At 43.2% G+C, this 23,255-nt stretch overlaps 1 protein-coding gene across 2 annotated transcripts in view; it reads right to left on the reverse strand.

Annotated features, from left to right (window-relative positions):
- The window catches only part of SLC9A8 (solute carrier family 9 member A8), a 63,824-nt gene that overhangs the window by 29,009 nt on the left and 11,560 nt on the right, over positions 1-23,255 (reverse strand). For both annotated transcript variants that reach the window (XM_080812969.1, XM_080812968.1), the window contains 4 exons: positions 14,372-14,430; positions 9,073-9,156; positions 3,603-3,704; positions 2,480-2,514 (listed from right to left, as the gene is read on the reverse strand). In XM_080812969.1, the coding sequence (XP_080669095.1) occupies positions 2,480-2,514; positions 3,603-3,704; positions 9,073-9,156; positions 14,372-14,430 (280 nt within the window). The remainder of the gene's footprint in view (positions 1-2,479; positions 2,515-3,602; positions 3,705-9,072; positions 9,157-14,371; positions 14,431-23,255) is intronic.

Consider the following 23,255-nt stretch of genomic DNA (forward strand, 5'->3'; position numbering starts at 1 on the left):
ATGTTCTTTGTCGCGATCCCTGTAGCAACCTGAACTGAAACCAGAGCAGGCACTAGAAGGAGACAGACTGATGAATGGACAGAGGGAGGGACGAGCGGAAAGATCCGTGTTAAAGCAAAAAATACAGTGATAATGATGTACTATGTGTTGGCTAATGAATTCAAACTAAAATAAAAAGCAAATACACTTGAACAGTAATTGAAGACAGGTGGTGGTCATTTGGGTATCCACTGTACATGCTTGGTCTTTTCTGTATGTTTAAATTTTTCATAAGAAGAAGCTGGGGGGAAATGCTTTGCATAAATCACAGAACACATTTAGCTTGGGCTGGGGATCTAGAGCGGGGCAGAGCCTTCCTGACAGTGAGCACGGAAAGTCTTAGGCATGAACAACCCGGCTCACTGAGAGCTCAGTCTCAGGACTCATGTCATCGTGCCATCAGCTGCTCCCACTCCCACTTTCGTGGCTGGTTCTTTAAAAGGCCAGAGGCTAGAAGTTCAAGTTAAAAATGTGTTTTCCTGATTTACTCTATCATCTCATAAGACAGCAACATCACCAAGTGAAAAGGAAGTGGACTGGCGTGGGGATGTAACTCCAATGAGTCCACCAGTGACCTCGCTCTCCAGCAGAACCATGGCTATGATAAAAATCTTATGTGCAACCAAGTTGTTTTTACGTTTTCTGTTGTGCAGAGGTCTGTGGGTCTTACGTTTGACCTACCTGGCGTTTTGAAAAACTAACTTGTCACCATTTAAAATCTAGAAAATTCACGATTAAAATCTAGAAACCTGGCCTCTCGTGGGGGAAAAAAATGTTTTTTTAAGATTTTATTTGTTCATTTGAGAGAGAGAGAGAGAGCACAGGCAGGGGGAAAAGAGAAGAAGGAGAAGCAGGCACCCTGCTGAGCAGGGAGGCCGATGCGGGACTCAATCCCAGGACCTGGAGATCCTCACCTGAGCTGAAGGCAGAAGCTTAATCTTAACTGAGTCACTCAGGTGCCCCCCCATTTTTTTTTTTAATATTTAGTACTTCTGGGCCCATATTCCCACATAGTGATTACTGGGTAGAGCTGAGAAGTCACCTTCAGACAAGGTGCACTCTTCCACTGTGGTCATCCAAAGACGCACACAGGCAATGCCCTCCGGTAAGTGCCTGGCCAGGCCCTGTGGCTGTGCGTGTGCGACTGCTGGCTCATTTTCCCCAGAGCGTTCCCCATGTGGGGGACAGTCATTTTCTAACAAGAAAGAAGTGTCTGCACACACAGAGAGAAACCCTACCTGGTTCTTACTCTCTGCTTGTCGAAGGGACAATTCTATTACTCCTCTCTCCCTCAACATCCCGATAAACACTGGTTTGATTCAAAGCCACAAGAATTTATCAAGCATTGTCTGTCTCTTTAACCAGTTGCCCCAGAACAGGATGAAGGAGTGAATGCCCTGACATCTTCCTTTACAGGAAGGGGTATGGGGTATTTCTTTTCACTTGCAAAACACCTACAAAACGTGAGCCTCCTTTCTGCTTTATTTCTAGCTCCTTATGGAATAGGAATGTGATTTTCGCTACTTGTTTATATATCAGGACTATCTTACAATAAAAACTCCAAAATTTGTGTTCCCGGTGGAAAGATGGGATTGGGTTGGCTGGTAGCAGAGGCACATTTCCCATGAAAGGGGCTTCAAGATTCTAGCCCCCAAGTTGCTGAAGGCTGAAAGCTGTGGCTGGCCTGATGGGAGAGACAGGGCTGAGAGCTGGCTTTGCTTTCCAGCCCCCAGCCAGGCCACAGAAGCAACCACCGATGGTGCAGAAACATGGACCAAGGCTGCACACGCGCTGGACTTCTCAGAGAGGGGACACCAGGCCTCACTCTGCCCGTGTGCTTTTTAAGCACTAGATCTGGTACTAGCCAGGAGACAGCGGCCTGGGTTGCTTCTTGCTAAGTCAGTTAGGAAATTCCCGGGCTGGGCTCTGAGACAGCAGCTCTGAGTGCTCACTGGAGCAGTGTCAGACTGAGCAAGATGTCCACGGTAGAGCCCCTGGCCCTGCCTGCTTCCCCCACTCCACCCCACGCCTGGCTTCATGGGACTCCCAAAGGGAAGACTCTGTACACCTCGCCCCCCACTCCACCCCTAATCTATCCAGAGGACAACTTTTCTTTGTGGCCACTGAGAAGACTCAGAAATTAGCCGAAGATGATTCTGGATAATGAAAGATGCACTGTGTGGTTAACGGACCAGAGTTATTCTCTCCAAAGCTTAAATTAAATCAGTTATTTTAATCAGCAATGCTCTGACTAGAGATCTTCAAAATTCCACAATATAGTTCTGATTCATTTCTGAGCCACAAGTGAATTCAGCAGAAATCATCAGCAAAACAAAGAGAGAGACAGAATAGAGAAATACCACACCCGGGAATCAATGTAGAGAGAACTGTCCCCAGTCTGAAAAGGAGTCATACGGGTGTGACAGTATGAAAGATTTACCTGTCTGTCATGTTGAGTTTAGAGATTACATCAGCCTGTAAAATAAAACACACAAACACACAGACACAAAAAAAAACCCCTGGAGAACAGCCAAGAAGATTAAAATGTCCATTAGTGCTGTATTAGAAACTAATAAGGACATTAATCTTCAGTCCTCAAACCACTTGAAAAATAAAGAAAACTCCTAAAGTTTTAGTTTAAGCATGCATTCAATCATTATACAACAAAAGTATGGAACAGAATGCTACATCTTTCAAGCCAAATTAGGTATGGTTTTCTTAAGTTCATTCCCATTTGATGCTAGAAGCTGTGCAATGAAGACGGGTGCACGACAGACATATTTATCCTGGCGCCGCTGAGGCGGCAGTCCAGGTGACACTCAGATGCCATCGGCTTTGGCCGCTAGCTGCCCACAGAAGCAGACACATCTCACACACACACACGAGGAGCCTGCCAGTCACCCAGAGGCCTGAATCTCAAACTTAGTTTACGGGACTGGGGCAGGCAAACTTTCTGCAAGTGCCCATAAAGGAAAAGAACTATGACATGCATAGACATGCAGAATGCAAAACTAGAGATATTACCTTTCTGAGCAGATTAAAAGTAATTTGAACTCAAAGTACAGAACACTGGGAACTGGTTTAGCAATGGTGGAAAATCCAGAGTATGTAATTCTATGGCTGGGCAGCTTAGAATTGAGTGAACATATTCAGAATCTTGATTTTTAAAAATTCAAATTTTCATTAAGAAACAGTGTCTAATCCTGATTCAGTCTACTTGATAACATAACTGATACTGTTATAACCTGAAGAACTTGGTGGTATATATTCTGCTTTATTTTTAGTATTCTGTCTTAAGAAATTATTGGTTTGCAAATAAGATCCAAAACTTTTAGGGATTATGGAGAAAATTCACTCAATTCCAGACACCAACGCTCTTTGAGGACACTCAGAAACAATTTCAGCATGCCTTTACTGTGCCTCATATGAGTTTGGATTTCCTTCCAGGACAGCATTTACCTTGAATGTGAAACCTAGGCCCCATGAAGTGTCCCTACCCCACCTCCCTGCACTAGCTCTAAGAATGAAAGAGTCTCAGAATTTTTCAAAGATGTTTCTCTTACCTGACCCAGAAAATAAATTCCTCCCCCTACTACAAAAGCGGAAATTGCTGTACCGAAAACAGCGAACAGGGTGATGGAGCCAATATTTTGAAAGAAGTTACCCTGTTGGAAAGAGCAGAAATAAGAGAACTGCTTAGGGTAGCTGGTCCAGTTGGTGAAGGCATGCACACCCCCCCTGGCCCTCTGCATACACTTGATTCTCTGCAAAAGACCACCAACCTGGTTTGTGCTGTCTTCACTTTGACCCCCCACTTCTGCTCGGAATGCACTAAAACCCAAACAAAGCCTGGATGGTTGGACGCCTGTGAAGGCCTCTAACCTCTCCCCTTTGTTCTCTGGGTTCTAGTCATACTGGTAGCTTTTGGTTCTTCGAACACAGCATGCTCCCCGGGCTTGGACCATTCTTTCTTCCTCCTTGCTTGGTGAACTTGAATCATCCTAAGATCTTAGGGTGGTCTGGCTCTTCCTGAGGGAAACCTGCTCTCATCCCTTACTCAGGTCAGATCCTATTCTATGCTCCGAGTGCACAATAACCCTCTCCTGGTAGCGAGTGACAGGGCCAAAATCTTATGTTCATTTATAGAACTGTTTGATGTCGTCTTTCCCACTAAGCTATATGCTCAGCAGGGGTTGGGGGGCAGATTCATGACAGAGACACACACACACACACACACACACAATGACCCCGTCTGCTTTTATATAACAGTTGCTGGCATAATGCCCATCAGATGGGAGATGCCCAATGAATAGGTACTAAAGGAACTAATCGTGTTTCATGTCTGATCAAAGTCCAAAGCTTACATAATTGTAATTTTTTATTTAATTAAAAAAAGAACATAATTTCCTTTAAAGACTTTAAGCAATCTCTATACCCAATGTGGGGCTCGAACTCACAACCCCGACATCAACAGTCACATGCTGCACTGACCAAGCCAGCAGGTACCCCAGAAAAGGTGCATTATTATAAAGAATATCAAGATAATAGGTTATATGGTCAGAAAATTTGGTTTGCTGTACAGGATTTCCAAATAATTTTATTTTACTCTAGGGACGCCTGGGTGGCTCAACCAGTTAAGCATCTGCCTTTGGCTCAGGTCATGATCCCAGGGTCCTAGGACTGAGTCCCATGTTGGGCTTCCTGTACAGCAGGGAGCCTACTTCTCCTTCTCCCACTGCCCCCTCCCTGCTCATTCTCTCTCTCTAATAAATAAATAAAATCTTTAAAAAAAATAATTTTATTTTACTCTATTAGTATCTTCATCAAATATGACAGATAAAATATATTTCCACCTATACTTTACAGCATTTAAGAGAAAATATTTGAGTCCTAGTACTATGGTAATATCTTTCAAGTTTCCATAAATTTTTTTAAAAAGCTATTTATTAGACTCCTGTGGGCTCCACTTAGGAACAATACCAAGGACCCCTGACACTTGACTGTGGGCATAGACAAGGAATTCCATCCTTCTGCTTAACTAACAAGCCACAGACAACAGGAAATGCTATTTTATTCTACACGTATTTTTTATTTTTAAGATTTTATTTGTTTATTTGACAGAGAGAGAGATCACAAGTAGGCAGAGAGGCAGGTAGAGAGAGAGGGGGAAGCAGGCTTCCTGCTCAGCAGAGAGCCCAATGCAGGGTATACATATTTTTTAAAGTTTATTTATTTTTAGTAATCTCTACACCCAACACAGGGCTCAAACTCACGAACCTGAGAACAAGAGTCGCATGCTCTACTGACGGCCAGATATCCCCAGAACCGCTATCTTACCTTATTACAGATTCATTTATTTATTTGAGAGAGAGAGAGATGGCGGGCAGGCAAAAGCAGGGGGAGGGGCAGAGGGAGAGGGAGAGAGACTCAAACAGACTCTGCACTAAGCATGAAGCCAGACACAGGGCTTGAACTCTCATGACCCCAAATCATGACCCAAGCCAAACCCAAGAGTCAGATGCTCTTTCCACTGGGCTGGTCAGGAGCCACAGGAAGTGCTATTTTTTTTTTTTTTTTTAAGATTATTTATTTGACAGAGAGAGCAAGAGAGACAGCGAGAGAGGGAACCACAAGCAGGGAGAGTGGGAGAGTAAGAAGCAGGCTTCCTGCGAAGCGGGCCGACCAACGTAGGGCTCGATCCCAGGACTCTGGGATCATGACTTGAGCCGAAGGCAGACGCTTAATGACTGAGGCACCCAGGCACCCCAGAAAGTGCTGTTTTAAAGCTCTCTTCAAAAGAGTGTTCTCAGCTCAACAGGGACGGCCCCAACAAGCCCATCTCCTTCAGGAGGCTACTTTGTTTCATTTGTGCAATCTGATTTGGCCTACCATAATCTGACATTCAATTACTTTGTTTGGTATATCAATCTTCCACACACAAAGAACTTTAAAATAACACAGGGCAAACACAATGACTTGTTTTTTTCTAAACTAAAGGCTTTCATCTCTGAGCTCTTCTTTGTAAGGAGTTGATTTATTTTGTTGTTAAAAATAGATTAAATTAAGTCTTGATCTGTTTATAGGAATCTAATGCTGATATAATTTATGGAGTTGGTTAATATTAATCCGAATGTTGAAAATTTACCCCAATTCAAGTTACCACATTCAAGAACTTCCCTTTCTTACATAAAGCAAATTTATCTGTTTCTCTTTGACATAACTAATGGCCTATTCTTTATATTATATTAATAATTTCAAAGAACCAACAGTCACCTATCTAATGCATATTAACTGACGGTAATCTTACTGAAATTTTTATTCCAAGTCCAAATTTTTATCAGCAAATATAGCAATATTAAAGACATTCGAGTTGACTTCCTATCTTCTCTAGGGAGGATAAGAAGTGGACAGAAGTCTCTGCATTCACATTTCTAACTCACATTAGTCCCTTTCACATAAATTGTCCCATTTTCTGCTGGAAAGCCATCTTAAAACATACGTTTTTCTAAGAAACTATTATTTTCCTCAAATTTTGGAACAAGTTTCTCTCTTCCCTCCAAAAACTTAGAAAATAAAAATTTTATATGCTCTAATGCAATAACCAAAGTGTCATTTTTAAAAAAAGATTTATTTGACAGAGAGAGACACAGTGAGAGAGGGAACACAAGCAGGGGGAGTGGGAGAGGGAGAAGCAGGCTTCCCGCTGAGCAGTGAGCCTGATTCAGGGCTTGATTCCAGGACCCTGGAATCATGACCTGAGTCGAAGGCAAATGCTTAATGACTGAGCCACCCAGGTGCCCCCAAAGTGTCATATTTTTAAGTAAAAACCAAATCAATTTCCTCAGCATTGTTCTGAAATATTTCCTCAATCTGCTTATAATTTAATATTTGTTTATAAAATGAAAGAGTTAGACATTGACTTTTAATTCCTTCTTGCTTGTTTCTTTTTAAATTATCTGAGGTCAGAAACCATAAGAGACTCTTAATCTCACAAAACATACTGAGGGTTGCTGGGGGAGGCGGGGTTTGGAGAGGGCGGTTGGGTTATGGACATTGGGGAGGGTATGTCATATGGCGAGTGCTATGAAGTAAGCCTGACGATTCACAGACCTGTACCCTGTGCCAAATAATACATTATATGTTAATAAAAATAATATAAAATTATCTGAGGTCAGTAATAATTTATAAGATTTGGGATTTTTTTTTTACATTAAACTTCATATTGACTTTTTCTTTGAATAGAGCCACAATAAAATAACAGCTTAAAAAAAATCTGAACTGAACATTTTAGAATATTTATGCTTTAGTATCCAGGTGGAAAATTAAAGACTTAACTAGTATGTTTTAACCAAAACTCTCATGACAAATTTAACTCTCAAGTTCAATAAGCTATTAAAAACAACACTGGGTGTTGGGCACTGGGTGTTGGGCAGAGAGCCTGATGGGGCGCCTGGGTGGCTTAGTGGGTTAAAACCTCTGCCTTCAGCTCAGGTCATGGTCTCAGGGTCCTGGGATGGAGCCCTGAATTGGGCTCTCTGCTCAGCAGGGAGCCTGCTTCCTCCTCTCCCTCTGCCTGCCTCTGCCTACTTGTGATCTCTCTCTCTGTCAAATAAATAAATAAAAATCTTAAAAAAAACAACAACAACACTGGTCACATTAATAATAGATCATGTTAGTAACAAGAAGCACCACCAATTATTACTGTGGTGGGTGATGCTTTACAAAGATCCTTTCATCTAGTGCAAACCTTCAAACAACCAATTTTCAGGTTTTTGTTGTTTTGTTTTAAATCTTGAATTTATCCAAAAGACACCTGTAGGGGGCAGTACAGGATTAGACCTACATCTCTCTGAAAGTCCAGGCTCTTTCCTCTCTCTGAGGCTAGGCCAAACCTTCCAACCTTCACAGTTTCTAATCACAGTCACAAAATAACTGATTATTACTAATATTTTAAGTTGAATCACCTTTTTATTTTATTTTTTAAAGGTTATTTATTTGAGAAAGAAACAGACAGACAGTATAAGCAGGGGGAGAAGCAGAGGGAGAGGGAGAAGGAGACTCCCCGCTGAGCTGGGAGCCTGACATGGGGCTCAATCCCAGGACCTAGAGAGCATGACCCGGGCTAAAGGCAGACACTCAACCATCTGAGCCACCCAGGTGCTCCACCTTTTTATTTGAAAACTTAAATACACTTAAAGAAAACTCACAGACAAGAAAAAGACATCCCCAACCCCCTTATCCCCAACACACACACACATATATACAAACTGGCTTGAAAGTTAGAAGCTCCCGCCCAGGCAGAAGGGGTTCCACTGGAAACTGGAGGACAGAGACCAGAAATGCTGGGGCAAAGCAGGGAAATGGGCAGGGGCTGCTGAGGCCGCTCTCCAGGCCGAGGAGCCACGAATAGGCCGGATAACTCTGGGACTAGGTAATGGGCCAGAAGGAGTTGGATGACTGGGGAACAAGGATGAGGCTCCACTCTGGTAAGCAGAAGCTGGGCCACGGAGAGGGCAGGAAGAAAGGGAGACCGGGGGTGAGGGGCTATCAGCTGGGAGCTGAGGCCCAGGGCAAGACACTGAGAGGGGACCCACCGAAGGAGGCAGAAGCCTAAGGAAGGAGAAAGGCCCGACACAGTGAGCTGAGAGAATCAAAAGGCCTGAGGCACATGTCTCTGCTGTCCCGGGACAGTCTGTGCTCCTACATGTGTCAGTCTGTGTCTGACCAGAGGAATCAACGGATCGTCTGTCCGTACACCATTTAAAATCACTGTGGCCATCACTTGCTAGGCAAGGTAACCCTCTACGGAAAACACTAGTTAAGAAACCACACCACCTGCGACCATTACAGCACCCCACGGACCAGATATATCTGCTCCTCTCCCTAAGTCAGGCGGTGCAGTCCAGCTTCTACCATGTACCCTGGGGTGTGGGCACAGATCCTGCACTGCGAGGTCAACACCCAAGCTTTTCGGGAGGCCGCCTTACTAGCAGCCAGCTAGACCAAAAGCACCGACGCAGGCCTGAGTCTTACCTTGTGTAACGAATATCCTGACTCAAATATAATAGGAGGAAGCAAGAGAAGGAAAAACATATTTGGACGAAACATTTCTTCTTCCTATAAATATAAAATAGATATTTTTCAGAAGGATGGAATCTGTGTAGTTAGGAAATATAAATCCACCAGTGAAGAGCGAAAGTAATTGTCCTCTTAAGCCCAGTGGAAACACCCAATGTTTAAGATTACCTGATGATAAAACCAAGCAGAAGAAGAAACGAAAAAACACAATAAAACTTGCATTAAAAAATGTAGGACAAGTGATTTTAAAAGGTGACCAGCATATGAACTGCTTCCAAACACACAGTATATGCTCTTCATTCTTGTTTTTTTTTTAGTATTTTTATAGAAGGGGATGGGGGAGGGGTAGAGGGAGAGGGAGAAAGAGAATCTTTTTTTTTTTTTTAAGATTTATTTATTTATTTGACAGACAGAGATCACAAATAGGCAGAGAGGCAGGCAGAGAGAGAGAGGAGGAAGCAGGCTCCCTGCTGAGCAGAGAGCCCGACGTGGGGCTCAATCCCAGGACCCGGTATCATGACCCGAGCCACCCAGGCGCCCCGAGAAAGAGAATCTTAAGCAGGCTCCACACCCAGCACAGAGCCCGACATGGGCCTTAATCTCAGGATCCGAGATGAAATCAAGAGTTGGACGACTAACCGACTAAGCACCCAGGGGCCCCTGATTTTCATTCTTTACTAAGGAAAGAAAGTTAATTTTAATACAGAAAACATTTCAATTAAAACAGAACACTTCCAAAAATAAGTCCACAAATTGAAATTCTCTGGGAAAAAGGTACCAGTAAGCCCTAAAAAAATCCACTTGGAGGAAGAGTAGACGCTATCCATGTTTAAAACAGTCCTGCCTTTTCTCTGCCTGTCACAGACAACTGTGCCATTTTCCTAAATCTGGGACTGTGATGAAACAGTCTCCATCTGATGCCCTTGTGATTTGGGCCATGGCTACCAAGCAGGCCCCTCGCCATGCTTTCAGATTCAAGTATTAAGTACCATTAGGAAAGGTATTTCTAGAATATGGCCGTCTTTGGAGGGGTAACATAATATTATTTCATTTTCTATATTAATATCTCTAATTGCTGGTGTATTGGAGGGAAAATTCATATTGGTCCTCAAGTTCAAAATGACACATATAATACAAAACCTACTTAACAGTGCAAAATTCGGCCTTTTCTTATATGAAAGTTTTCATGTCTTGTCTGTCACGTCTTATCTGTCTTGACAGTCAGACTTCCTGTCAAAATCCCTAATCAAAAGAATGGCTAAGTGTATTCTTACAAATGTACAGCTGTTACCATAAAGACTAAAATAACATTCAAAGGCTCAAAATAGAAAGCAAATGACTTCTGAAAATGCCTTATTAAGTCTTAAAATAACTGCCCGTGCAACAAGCTCATGACTCATACCAGGACCATGTGAAAAGAAATGGGCCGATCTCTGTTTTGTGGGGCAACCTATTCTCACGACCTGTGTAGTAGGGGCGCTGCATAGATTATTTTGGAGTTTCAGAAACGAACCCCCAGCCCTGCCCTGAGGAAGAAGAGAACCCTCCTGCAGTGGGTTGCCCAGTGTCCTCCAGGCTTAATTCACGTCCACTTGGAACCCCAGGTGTGACCTTCTTTGAAGGTCTTTGCAGATCTAATTAAGGGAAGAATCCAGATGAGATCATACTAAGTTAGGGTGGGCCCTAACCCAATGACAGTGTCCTTACAAGAGACAGGAAAGGACACACAGAGAGGAGGAGGACATGTGAGGACAGAGAGGAGAAAGGGGTTACACTGCCCCAGCCAAGCAACACTTGGGACCACCAGAAGCAGTAAAGGCCAATGACGGATTCTTCTCAAATCCCCTGGACTTGCTCCCCAGAGGAAACATGGCTCTGCCAACACCTCGATTTCAGATTTCTGGCCTCCAGAACTATGGAAGAATAATCCCTGTGGTCTTAAGCCCCCCAGTTTGGGTAATTTGCTGCGGCAGCCACAGGAAATGCATATCCCACCTTCTAGTGAGTACCTAGTGTTCTGTTACAGAAAGATCCTAGGTTCCTTTTGGCAACATCATCCCCAAAATGGTATGAGATGATTTTAGATGTTACTTGAGCAGTGTATGTCACATGCCACTGACCTCCCAGGTTGAGCAAGTCAGTCCCTTTTGATTCAAAGACACTGCAGGTTGGTGTTAGGGCATGGAAAGCCTCTCTCCAAATGTGCTTGATCTCGCTTTTCAACAGAACAAGCCTGACCTCAGAGGCTTCAGGAGGCCTCTGTACTACTCTGTTTTTATCATATTTATTTATAAAAACAGTATTGGTTTCCTACAGTATTATAACCCATTATTAAAATGTCTCCTTTAAAATAAACATCTATAGTAAACCAGTGTTAACAGCAGCATTGTCTACAACAGCCAAAGGGTAGAAACACCCCTACGGTCCATTAACAAATGAGGGGATAAACAAAGTGCGGTATATACCTACAAAAGAGTATTATTCAGCCACAAAAAGGAAGGAAATTCTGACACATGCTACGGTATGAATGAACCTTAAAAACATCACGCTGAGTAAAATAAACCAGACACAAAAGGACAAATGTTGTATGATTCTACTTACATAAAGTGGAATCATAAAATAGGTAAATTCATAAAGACAGAAAGTAGACTAGGGGGTGACTAAAAAAATAGAAAATACTGGGGGAAAAAAAAAAACAACCCAGAAAGTAGAACAGACTGTGGGGAGGGGGACTGGGGAGTTATTTACTAGGTAGTTTCTATCTGGGATGATAAAATAGTTCCGGAAATAATGTGATGACTGTACAACATTGTGCATGTATTTAGCCACTGAAATGTACACCTAAAAATAGCTAAAACAATACATTTTATGTTATATATGTTTTATAACAAAAGCCTTAAAAAAAACTGCAACAAAAAATAAATATACATAGGGGCGCCTGGGTGGCTCAGTGGGTTAAAGCCTCTGCCTTCAGCTCAGGTCATGATCCCAGGGTCCTGGGATCAAGCCCCACATCGGGCTCTCTGCTCAGTGGGGAGCCTGCTTCCTCCTCTCTCTCTGCCTGCTTCTCTGCCTACTTGTGATCTCTGTCAAATACATAAATAAAATCTTTAAAATAAATAAATAAACATAAAAAACAAAGTTGCCTCAAGCAATAAATATGTAAGTATTTGATAATACAGGCGGAAGGCAAGCCCAACAGGACAGTCTGGCAGCAGAACTGCACAGACAGAACACCAGGCTCCTTGATTTTCTGATCTCTCCTTGCTTCCCCCAGCACTGGGTTTCCAAACAGGTATCCTGCTTCCTGGTTCGGCTTTCCACAGACAACCTGTTCCTCCGGGAAGCGTGGCCCAACTATCCCAGCCTAGACACCTCTCCCTTCTCTGAGCTCGAGCCCAGATGGCCTGGAGAGCTCTCTGGCACTTAATCACATTCACCGCCCAACTCTGCTTCACTTGCCTGTACCATTAAATATACTACTATTATTTAACTTGGAAAGTAACATCCACTGAAAAATAAATTCAACAAAACTGAAGCATTCAAAACTCAATGTGAAGGACAATCTCCCCTCTCCTCCCCCTGCCCCCACTGCTCAGAACAGGGGTCACCAACTCAGGCTCCCCAGGCCACACAGTATTCCCCCAGAGCAGCTGCTGGATCTCAGGGCCTGATGTTCAGAGTTTCTGCTTCTTTAAGGGAAGCTAGAAGTTCAGGTTTTTATGTGACATCTCCAGCATTTTATACAGATTGATAATATTTTAAAATAAACCAATTTTTAATTGTTTAAAATCAGTTTCAATTTTGAGCAATTAATTTTAAGTCAAACAAGATGTGTTAGCAGGCTGGATCTACACATCAGGCTGTAGGCAGGAGCAGAGAAAGGGTTACAGCCTGTGTCCTCTGTCCTCCAACTAGCTACTGTGAGGGTGCTGAAATTCAACCAGTTGTAGTAGGGCACAGAGATCATTCACAGTGTGCGCAGGTGGGGCCCGCCCAGTCCCTTCCCCAGCGGAGGGGAACTCTATCATAGGAGGAGCTCAACGTGTATTTTGTGATTCCACTCAATACATACAATATTTCCTGAATACTAATTATAACAGTTCAAATTGTGTTGTAGGTCAAACTACGTGGCTTGTTTTGCAAGTTTCTTTTTTTTTTTTATAATTTTTATTTATTTATTGGACAGACAGAGATCACAAGTAGGCAGAGAGGCAGGCAAAGAAACAGGAGGAAGGCTCGGAGCAGAGAGCCCGATGTGGGGCTCGATCCCAGGACCCCAGGATCATGACCTGAGCCAAAGGCAGAGGCTTTAACCCACTGAGCCACCCAGGTGCCCCTGATTTGCAAGTTTTACACTCTATAGTTTCATAGGTAAATTAATCCTAGCACCTAGGAGCTGAATCAAAACAAGCAGGGTTTGAATGTGCTAAATTTTAGCGACAAAATATTCTTTAATATTTTGAAATGAACCTTATTGCCCCCCACACAATCAATTTTGTTACACACTTTTTAAATCTCTGTATTCAATATGGATGTACAAATTTAAGTTGAAATTCGAGTTTCAATTAGTTCTTATGCCACAAGATGATGCTTATGTGTGGACTACTGTGTGAACACGAGGGTATGAATGCCCACACACTGAGGTCAGCATGGTACGGTGGAGCGAATACAGCACAGGGCCAGTGCATCCGACCCTAAGGCTCAACTCAGCCACTTTCTAGCTCTGTGATGTTGGACATGTCTCAAGCTCTCTGTGGTCACCTTCTTCATCTGTAAAAACACAGTGATGATAGTATGTGGTCAGTCTACCTCACGTGGTTGTCATGAGGACATCAGCTACGCTGTAAGAAAGCATTCTGTAAGTTCCACGGTGCCGGACAAATCCGTTTTATCTTTAGCTGTCATCAAGAATCACCACTGAATGATGTTTAATGCTAATTAGAGACTTTCCCCCCAGACAGCAGCAGGTTATTCTAAGATTATACACATGCAAATAAATAACAAAACACGACGCCCAGTTCTCCCCTGTTAACTTGAAACAGTGTGAGACTTAACGCTTTTTCCAAAAAGTCAGATGTAAAGCTCTGAACCCTAAACCAGCAGAATGTTAAAAAATTAATGGGACAATATAAACTTCACTCATAGTCAAGTAATGATAAGCCGCCATAACTAACCATCAGTGTTCTAAAATGAAGAACAATCAATAAAAATTGTAAGTTATGTTCAAAAATCAATAGTTGGGCAAACGTACCTTCCAATTTGCCAATTTTTTGAACTCTATAATTTTTATAACTGCTCCCATGAGAATACCTAGAAGAGAAAATACAAAGTTGAACATAATCTGAGATATGAGGAAGATTACTGTTTATTATTCCAGAGAAACTAATATGTCTTTATATAGCTTCTATGGATTTCTGCAAGTTTTATGTCTGAAAACCTAAGAATGGAAATCAATGTGAAGTTCTGAGTCGCATCTCAGGCAACATGCTATAATGAAGTTCAACAACAGTGGGTGGGTGTGTGGCTGGGGAACAAAAGCTTGACAAAACAAGACCCCAGGATAGTCTGCTGGGCACAGAAGACTTAACACCTGTGGGTTTTGCTACATCCACCCATCTTTAGTGTGAGCAGACAGAAAGCTCAGGTGCTAAGTTTGCCCTATACTGCATCATCCCACCGTTTTCAAAAAAAGAATCCAAGATCACTTTCTTAGATTCAGATGGCAGCTCTATGCGGAGTATTCAGTTAGAGATAAAACCTCCATGCTAAAAATAACCTAAAGTAAAAATTCTGTGAAATTCCTGGAACAAAACAGACCATCTAAGTTCAGGCATGTTTCCTTAAGGCTGACAGGCTCATTACTCTCTCGTAAAGAACCTACCCAAAATAATTCTCAAAGAAGCATCATGGAGACAGTTTATGATGGCTCTGTTATTCCCTAGATAAATGATTTCTTTTTTTTTTTTTTTTTTTTTTAAGATTTTATTTATATATTTGACAGACAGAGATCACAAGTAGGCAGAGAGGCAGGCAGAGAGAGGAGGAAGCAGGCTCCCCGCTGAGCAGAGAGCCCGATGCGGGGCTCGATCCCAGGCCCCTGGGATCATGACCTGAGCTGAAGGCAGAGGCTTTAACCCACTGAGCCACCCAGGCGCCCCTAGATAAATGATTTCTAACCCAGTTGACTCATCAGATCACCATGGGAGCTTTTTATAAAATAAAGACACCGGAGCAGCCCTCCAGACCACGGAATCACAATCTCTGGTAGGGGGTGATACAAAGCAAGCCTGTAGACCAGGGTCCTAGATGCTTAAAGACAAAGACTTCCGCCCCCCTACAGAGGAAGGAGCTTCTCTCCTTATCAACAACGGAGAGCCAGAAAGCCGATGAAATACACTTTGTTGGCTGGTGCCAGGAGACAATACTAGAACGGAGAAGTTTATCAGGAAAAGTGCTCGAATACTCACTGCTGTGGGGGAGGGGTTTCAGGTGAAGAGAGTGGATAAGTTTAACTTTATAAACCTCTATGCCATTTGAATTGTTACATATTAGTAAAACAATGATAAAATTACTTTGAAAAAGAGACCAAGACAAAATAGATCTGGGCTGTAAATGGCGTCAATGAACCTATTTTCGGAACCGAAGTTGTCTATTGCCAGGTGGCATGAAAGCACTGATTCTAACCTCTCCAGACAGGGCTCCGCAGTTGTTTCCTTTTTCTTATAGTTTCAAATGGTGTATACATTTTAAGGGCTTTTTAATACAATTTTTTATTTTTTTTAATTTTTTAAGATTTATTTATTTATTTGACAGACACAGGTCACAAGTAGGCAGAGAGGCAGGCAGAGAGACAGGTGGGGAAGCAGGCTCCCCACCGAGTGGAGAGCCCAATGCGGGGCTCTACCCCAGTACCCTGAGATCATGACCTGAGCTGAAGGCAGAGGCTTAACCCACTGAGCCTCCCAGTGGGGCACCCAGGCGCCCCAATACAATTTTTTATTAACCAAACAGTTCATGAATACTTTGCAAAATGTCATAAATAAGGCAAAAATCCCTTTTGATGAGATCCCACTCCCCGCTTAGTTCTTTCTCTTCCTGCCCCCAGATGACCAACTGTCTTGAAGTTTGGGAAATATTCTACCAGATCATTCTCTATCCTCTTACATGTTCATACTTAACCACACAGTCCTGAGTGTGTGTATTTATATAAAATTTACAGTACTGTAATCCATCATTCTACTACTTGCTATTTTGCTCAGTGTTAAAATGTTGGGAGACGCACTCAGGGATTATTACATATAGATCTCCCTCATTCCTCTGGACAGCTCCGCAGCACAGCATAAAAAAGCCACACATTGAACAGATATTTCTCCAAAGAAGATATACAAATGGCCAACAAGCACATGCAAAAATGCTTAACATCATTAGGGGACTGCAAATCAAAACCCCAATGAGAGAGCTCTTCACACTCCCTCGGATGGCTAAAATAAAAAGACAGGAAAGCAAGCGCTGGCAACGGTACAGAGAAACAGGAGCTCTCATTCATACTTTGCTGGTGGGAAGGTAAAATGGTGCGGTCGCTGAAAACAGTTTGGCAGTTCCTGAAAAAGTAAAACAGAGTTACCACGTGATCCAGCAACTCCACCCAAGGGCACAGAAAACAAACGCTCGTAACAGAAATTTGTACATGGATGTTCATTAGCAGCATTGTTCCCAGTGGTCCAAAGGTGGGAGCAATGCAAATGTTCATCAACTGATGAATGGAGAAACAAAACGTATATTCACACAACGGAATATTATCTGGCAATTAAAACGGGACACTAACCCACGCTACAGCGTGGATGAATCTTGAAAATGTGCTAAGTGAATGGAGCCAGGAACAAAGGACACATATTTTGTGATCCATTTGTACGAAACATGCAGAAAGGGCAAGTCTATATAGAGAGAAATGATTGCCTCAGACTGGGGAGGAGGGGTTTAGGGGTGATCCCCCTAAAGGGAATGGGGGTCCTTTTTGGGGTGATGAAAGTTTTCTAAAATTGATTGTTATGATAGTTGTACAACTCTGTGAGTGTACTAAAACCCACTGAATTTAAAATTTAAAATGGGTAACTTGTATCACATTTAAAATGGGTAACTTGTATCATATGTGAATTATATCTCAATAAATCTGTTATCTTAAAAAAAAAAAGGCCTCAGACTATACAATTCCATTTATACAAAATGTATGGAATGGGCAGGTCTACAGAGACGGGAAGTAGGTTGGTGGTTGCCAAGGGAGGGGGGAAGGAGGGAAATGGGGAGTGACTGCTAATAGGTAGAGGGTTTCTTTTTGCAGTGATGAAAATGTTCTGTAATTAGATAATGGTGATGCTGCACAGTCCTGTGAATATACTGAAAAGCACTGAATTGTACACAGTATGTGAATTATACTTTAATTTTTTAAAAAGCCACAATTTTTTTTTAACCATTTGCAGCTGTCTCCAACCGTTTGCTGTTAACAGCGGTCCTGCAATGAACATGCTGGTTCACGCCTCTTTGTGTAAGAGTGTTTCCCGAGGGTACATCCAGAGAGAGTGAATGGCATGAACATTTTTATCTCTTGAGAATGCTGCCAAACTGTCCTCCGAAATGGCTGTACCAATTTATACCGCTGCCCCAGAGCACTCCCACATCCTCACTAACCCTGCATAATCATCAGACTAACATTTCTGCCCCATATGATGGGCAACCAGTTGTACTTTGTTTCACTTTGCATTTGCAGTTCATCTGCATTCAGTAATCGTTCCTGATTACTAGGGAAGTTGAACCTCTTTTCATGGTTTCAGATTTCATTTTTAAAGCTAGCGCTTTCCTGCTCTACTAAAACCTCAACTTTCTCTTTCCCTTGTAAATGTATAATACCATGGTTAATGCTTTTGTAATTACATATGAAGCAGCTGCATTTGAAATCATTCATAATTAACTATTATTATATCTATTGATCATAATCATAATTATTCTATTCCCTAAGCTTGTTTCTATATTATTATTTATGAGGCACTAGAAAGCTCTGTAAACTATGATGTGATGTTATTATCACTACTGTTACCTTACTTGAACAACCCTTTCTAGATGTCCTAAGACTAAATAAACTATGGTGCAGTGTGAGATTGGAAACTACTGCTTTCCCTTCTGAGACTAAGGTTCCAATTTAGGTCAAATCGATCTACTCTACAGGAGGAGTTCACACTACACAACTAGCCAGCAGATGGAAATAATGACTTAAATACAATTTTGTACATTCTTACCAATAAAAAGAATATAAGCATGTACTCTCGAGTTATAAATTTTTTTTAAGATTTATTTATTTATTTATTTGACAGACAGAGATCACAAGTAGGCAGAGAGGCAGGCAGAGAGAGGAGGAAGCAGGCTCCCTGCTGAGCAGAGAGCCCGATGTGGGGCTCGATCCCAGGACCCTGGGATCATGACCTGAGCTGAAGGCAGAGGCTTTAACCCACTGAGCCACCCAGGCGCCCCTCGAGTTATAAATTTTTATCTCTTATTAAAAAACAGTGCTACTGTATTAATATATTTGAAAATGTACACACACAATAGAGATTGTAAAAGAGTAAGATTAAAAATAAATAAATAGAAAAAATTCTTTAAAAAAAAAAAATAGAAACTCAAGTTCTCACATTTTCTTCTGCCCTCAGTGGATCTTGGTGCACACACCTCATTATGGACACCACCAGCAATTAATAATTATTTGTTGAGCCCCTTCTCCTGGGATTTGTCACTTTAAATTATTTCTAATCCTCAAGAGAATGCTTCAGGCAGAAAGGCTCAGAGAGTTGAACTGGCCTGTCTGATGGCTCAGGGCCAGCAAGTGACACTGGACATCTGACCACTTCATGATGCTAAGACAGAGGCAGACTGCACTGGCCCAGCCCATCTGCATAGCTGTTACAGCCGGAGAACCCTCATCTCTGTCCCAGGGTGCATGGCTGCTCTATCACCATCACTGTGCGAAGTTCCTGATAATTAATATTACAGGAAAAATGCTTAAGATGTCTTAAGGATGATAATCAGGTTGTCAAATAGTATATAGGACATGATCTTAATTCCCTTAAAAAACACATACATATGTACATATATATATTTATTTGCCACGTGTTAAACACATACACACACACACATGCCCCCCTTATGTCCAGGCACTGTGCTGATGTATAAAATACACATTATTTTAGTTCATTCTCACAACTACCCTGCAAGGCAGTAAACCATAATAGAGATGATAATATTAATAGCAGCAGCTAACAGTTAATGATTAACTTAGCAGGTAGGCATTATACTGAGTGAATTCTGTTATTACCCTGCTCGATATCTGCAATTCTAGGAAGTAAAGACCCTGTCACCTGAATTTTACAGATAAGGAAATTTTGTAGATAAGGAAACCGAGGCTAAGTGATGCCTTACCTAGTGGTTACCACTAAGGCATCACTTACCTAGTGAATAGCAGATCCAGAATTGTGTAAGAGTGAATTATTTTAACTTTATTTCAGATGCACATGGTTCAAAATTTAAAAGGTAGAAGGGGCACCTGGGTGGCTCAGTGGGTTAAGCCTCTGCCTTCGGATCAGGTCATGATCTCGGGGTCCTGGGATCGAGCCCCGCATCAGGCTCTCTGCTCAGCAGGGAGCCTGCTTCCTCCTCTCTCTCTCTCTCTCTCTCTCTCTGCCTACTTGTGATCTCTGTCTGTCAAATAAATAAATAAAATCTTAAAAAAAAAAAATTTAAAAGGTAGACGAGTACTCTGAAAATTTGAGTCTCTGGTTTTTTTTTCCCCAGGCTTTTGCTATCACTACCATTCCCATCTGAATACATGATTCCCCATGGGTCGGGGCATCCAGAGCAAAAACCGCTGAAAGGGGGACTGCTGGGTCAAGGGTACAGGCATTTTTCATTCTCACGCACGAGGCCTGCTCAGCTCCCCTTCACTGGGCCCATCCGTGTAAGCTGTGGAGAATGCTGGCTGCTAAGTGCTCACAGCTGTCCCCTACTCCAGAAAAGTGCCCTGGGCTGCCCAGAGGCACCTTATCAGGAAGTTGTTCCCATCCTGCACCAGTTCACAGCCAATGACTAACTAAGCCAGCATTCGGAGTCCAACCCCCTGGCTTTAGAGAGGGACAACTACGGCGTGGGTTCCTGCCCCAGCGTCTTCCTAGTGAGGCTCAGGCTGGGCTGAAATGGAGATCCGGCCTGGCGTTTGGCTCTTTCCCCTCCCCTAGTCTGGCTTCCTCCCCTCCTTACAGATTTATTCGTAAAGCGCACCCCTCCATAAACTATCTGTCCCCAACCCTGTCTCAGACCCTGCTTTTAAGCAGCCAATTTAGGACGACTGGTTTCAGGAGTGGAGCGGTCCCAGGAAGCAAATTCGAAAGGTGCCGTGCTTCTACCGTGGGATTACTCAGCAGCCAGCTGGCAACAAGGACCCCAGCAGAGTGGTAAAGTCCTGATGGTCGCTCCCCTGGGACTGCCTTAGATTGCTAGGACTCCCTTGCGGAGGACGGGGTGGGAACACTGGGTGGGAGGCAGTGGCTCAGGCATTATCTGCGAGGTTGGAGAGGTGTGGGGGAAGTAAGAACAGTGGGATTGTGTGGTGGTTGCTGGGGGCCAGTGATGTTTGGAAAGAGAAAATAACAGCTCAGGCAATCACCAACTTAAAAGCAAAGGGTGAGAGTCAGAGGGCCTCCTTGGCAACATGTAAGTAGACCCTCATCTCCCAAAGCTGGTGGGCTTCTAGAGCTGACGATCAGACACGGGACTTAACTGCAAGAGTGGCAGATCTTCCGAGAAAGTTGAACTCAAGGGGGTCCATCTATGCCTTCTCCCGCCAGGCCTGCTAAGGAAGAAATGGGACTCTGAGACGTGGGGGCGTTATCTTGGGGAGATGCACACGAGCACCTTGAACCTCCAGATACCTGGGGACCCTCTGGGCTGGCAGAAGTGCCCCCACCTCCCCGCTGGAATACAGAGCTCCCCAGGCTATTTCCGGATTACACAGAAGCCCCAAATAAGTCAAAAGTCTTATGTTAACTCCTGCTCTCCATCATAACCTAGTCCCAAAGGACCCAGACCATATGGACGTTCCCCGGGACAACACACTGGTCCACTAGACTGTGGGCATCATGTTACTCTGCTACGAGCAAGAAGTGGTGAGTGGATGTCTTGGTGAAGCACAGAGCTTCAGAGGACAGAACGTTTCAGGGGCCTGCCCACCTGGGAAGCTGTTCGGGGTCAACTGCTCTGGTGCATGACAGGACACTGCCTCCAAGCAAAGGACAAGACTTGCACCTTCCACCTCCTGCCACCAAGAAAGAAGCACAAGGCCTGGAAGGCCTCCCCCAGGTTTGGAGGAAACTCCTTCAACCCATTTACTGGTTTGTGGGACACTGACAGTTTTGAGCGGGGCCCAGAAGAAAGGGCCAGGGGCGCCTGGGTGGCCCAGTCAGTTAAACGTCTGCCTTTGGTTCAAGTTGGGATCCCAGGGTCCTGGGATTGAGCACACATCGCATTGAGCTCCCCGCTCAGCAGGGAGTCTGCTTCTCCCTCTCCATCTGCCTCTACCCTCCTCCCCAGCTTTATGCACACAAGTGCTCTCTCAAAAAAAAAAAAAAATCTTAAAAACAACAACAACAAAAACCCACAATTAAACACCAATGGCCATTATAGGGTGGTACATCCCCAAGGGTAAACATGGGTACAGACAGCACAGAGTCAGTAAAAGTAGGAGCGGCCCCACTCAACATCACTCTCAGGGACTCACTTGGGAGTGGTGATTCCTACCTGGGGAATTTCTATTTCTTAGGCTGAAACTTTAGGCTCAGGGGGTCAAAAGGTCCTGGCTCCCAGAAGGTGACATTTCCCCCAGGGTTCACATAGAAAGAGTTGCAATGGCTGCTGCCCGGTCCCTTTGGGCAACTTGAGCCAACTGACCAGCTGGTCTAGAAACAGGCTACCGTACTAGCAGGGATAATGGACCCTGATCCTCACGAGGAGCTAGGTCTGCTACTATATAATGAGGCAAAAAGGAATATAATTACTTATGTAATACTCTTTGGGCCACAAATCATTTTTTGAAAATATTTTTAGCATATTTTGTCAGCTATAATAATAGAATCAAGTTATATTATCATAAGGTAATTTTGAAAATCCAATCCTTGATTCTGCTACCTAGTCTATAGCAGACACCTCAAAGATACTTTAAAGGAGTCCCGCAGGTTAAGATGAGAATCCGTACCTCAGGGCTGTCTGTTTTCTGTGGAAACCCTGTTTTGTATGTTTTGTTTTTAAAGTAGCTCACATTCTCAGAGGAACGTTATTTCTTTTTCTACCACAGAGGAGAACATTTAGGTGGTGAAAGAGGAAATTCGAGGAATCAGCCCAAACACCAGCTTTCAGAATACAATTATTTAACAACCTTTCTTATTTTAAAATTTAGCCTATCTCCCTACTCCCATGTAACTAGAAGATTTAAGAATAAAATATACAACCTACGGATGACAAAATGCTCAACTGAGAGAAGATGACCATAAAACTAGGAAAGTCCAAGACTCCAGGAAAAAGGAGGAAATTATTCCACACCGAGCACACATTTAGTTCATGGCAGTAAAAAAGTAACAGGTGCTCCAAGACCTTGTCACCTCTGACCTGCATCCGGGAACTAAGAGACAGTGCTAGCATTCTTCCTTGGGACGTGACGGCCTCAAAAATCCCAAGTCTCACATGATCATTTTGTCAATTTGACAACCAATTTTGGCCTCTGCCTCTAAGACAGCTACTCTAACATCGACAAATGAGTGCCTGTTTCTTCTCTAATTAAAAAAAAAAAAAAAAAAAAAAAATCAAAGCTCCTCAGGGGTGCCTGGGTGGCTCAGTGGGTTGGGCCTCTGCCTTTGGCTCTCAGGTCATGGTCCCAGGGTCCTGGGATCGAGCCCCGCATCAGGCTCTCTGCTCAGCGGGGAGCCTGCTTCCCCTTCTCTCTCTGCCTGCCTCTCTGCCTGCCTCTCTGCCTATTTGAGGACTCTACCTGTCAAATAAATAAAATCTTTAAGAAAAATAATTCTTAAAAAAAAAAAATCAAAGCA

The sequence above is a fragment of the Martes martes genome (assembly GCF_963455335.1).
Source record: "Martes martes genome assembly, chromosome: 9".
In the NCBI taxonomy this organism is placed as follows: domain Eukaryota; kingdom Metazoa; phylum Chordata; class Mammalia; order Carnivora; family Mustelidae; genus Martes; species Martes martes.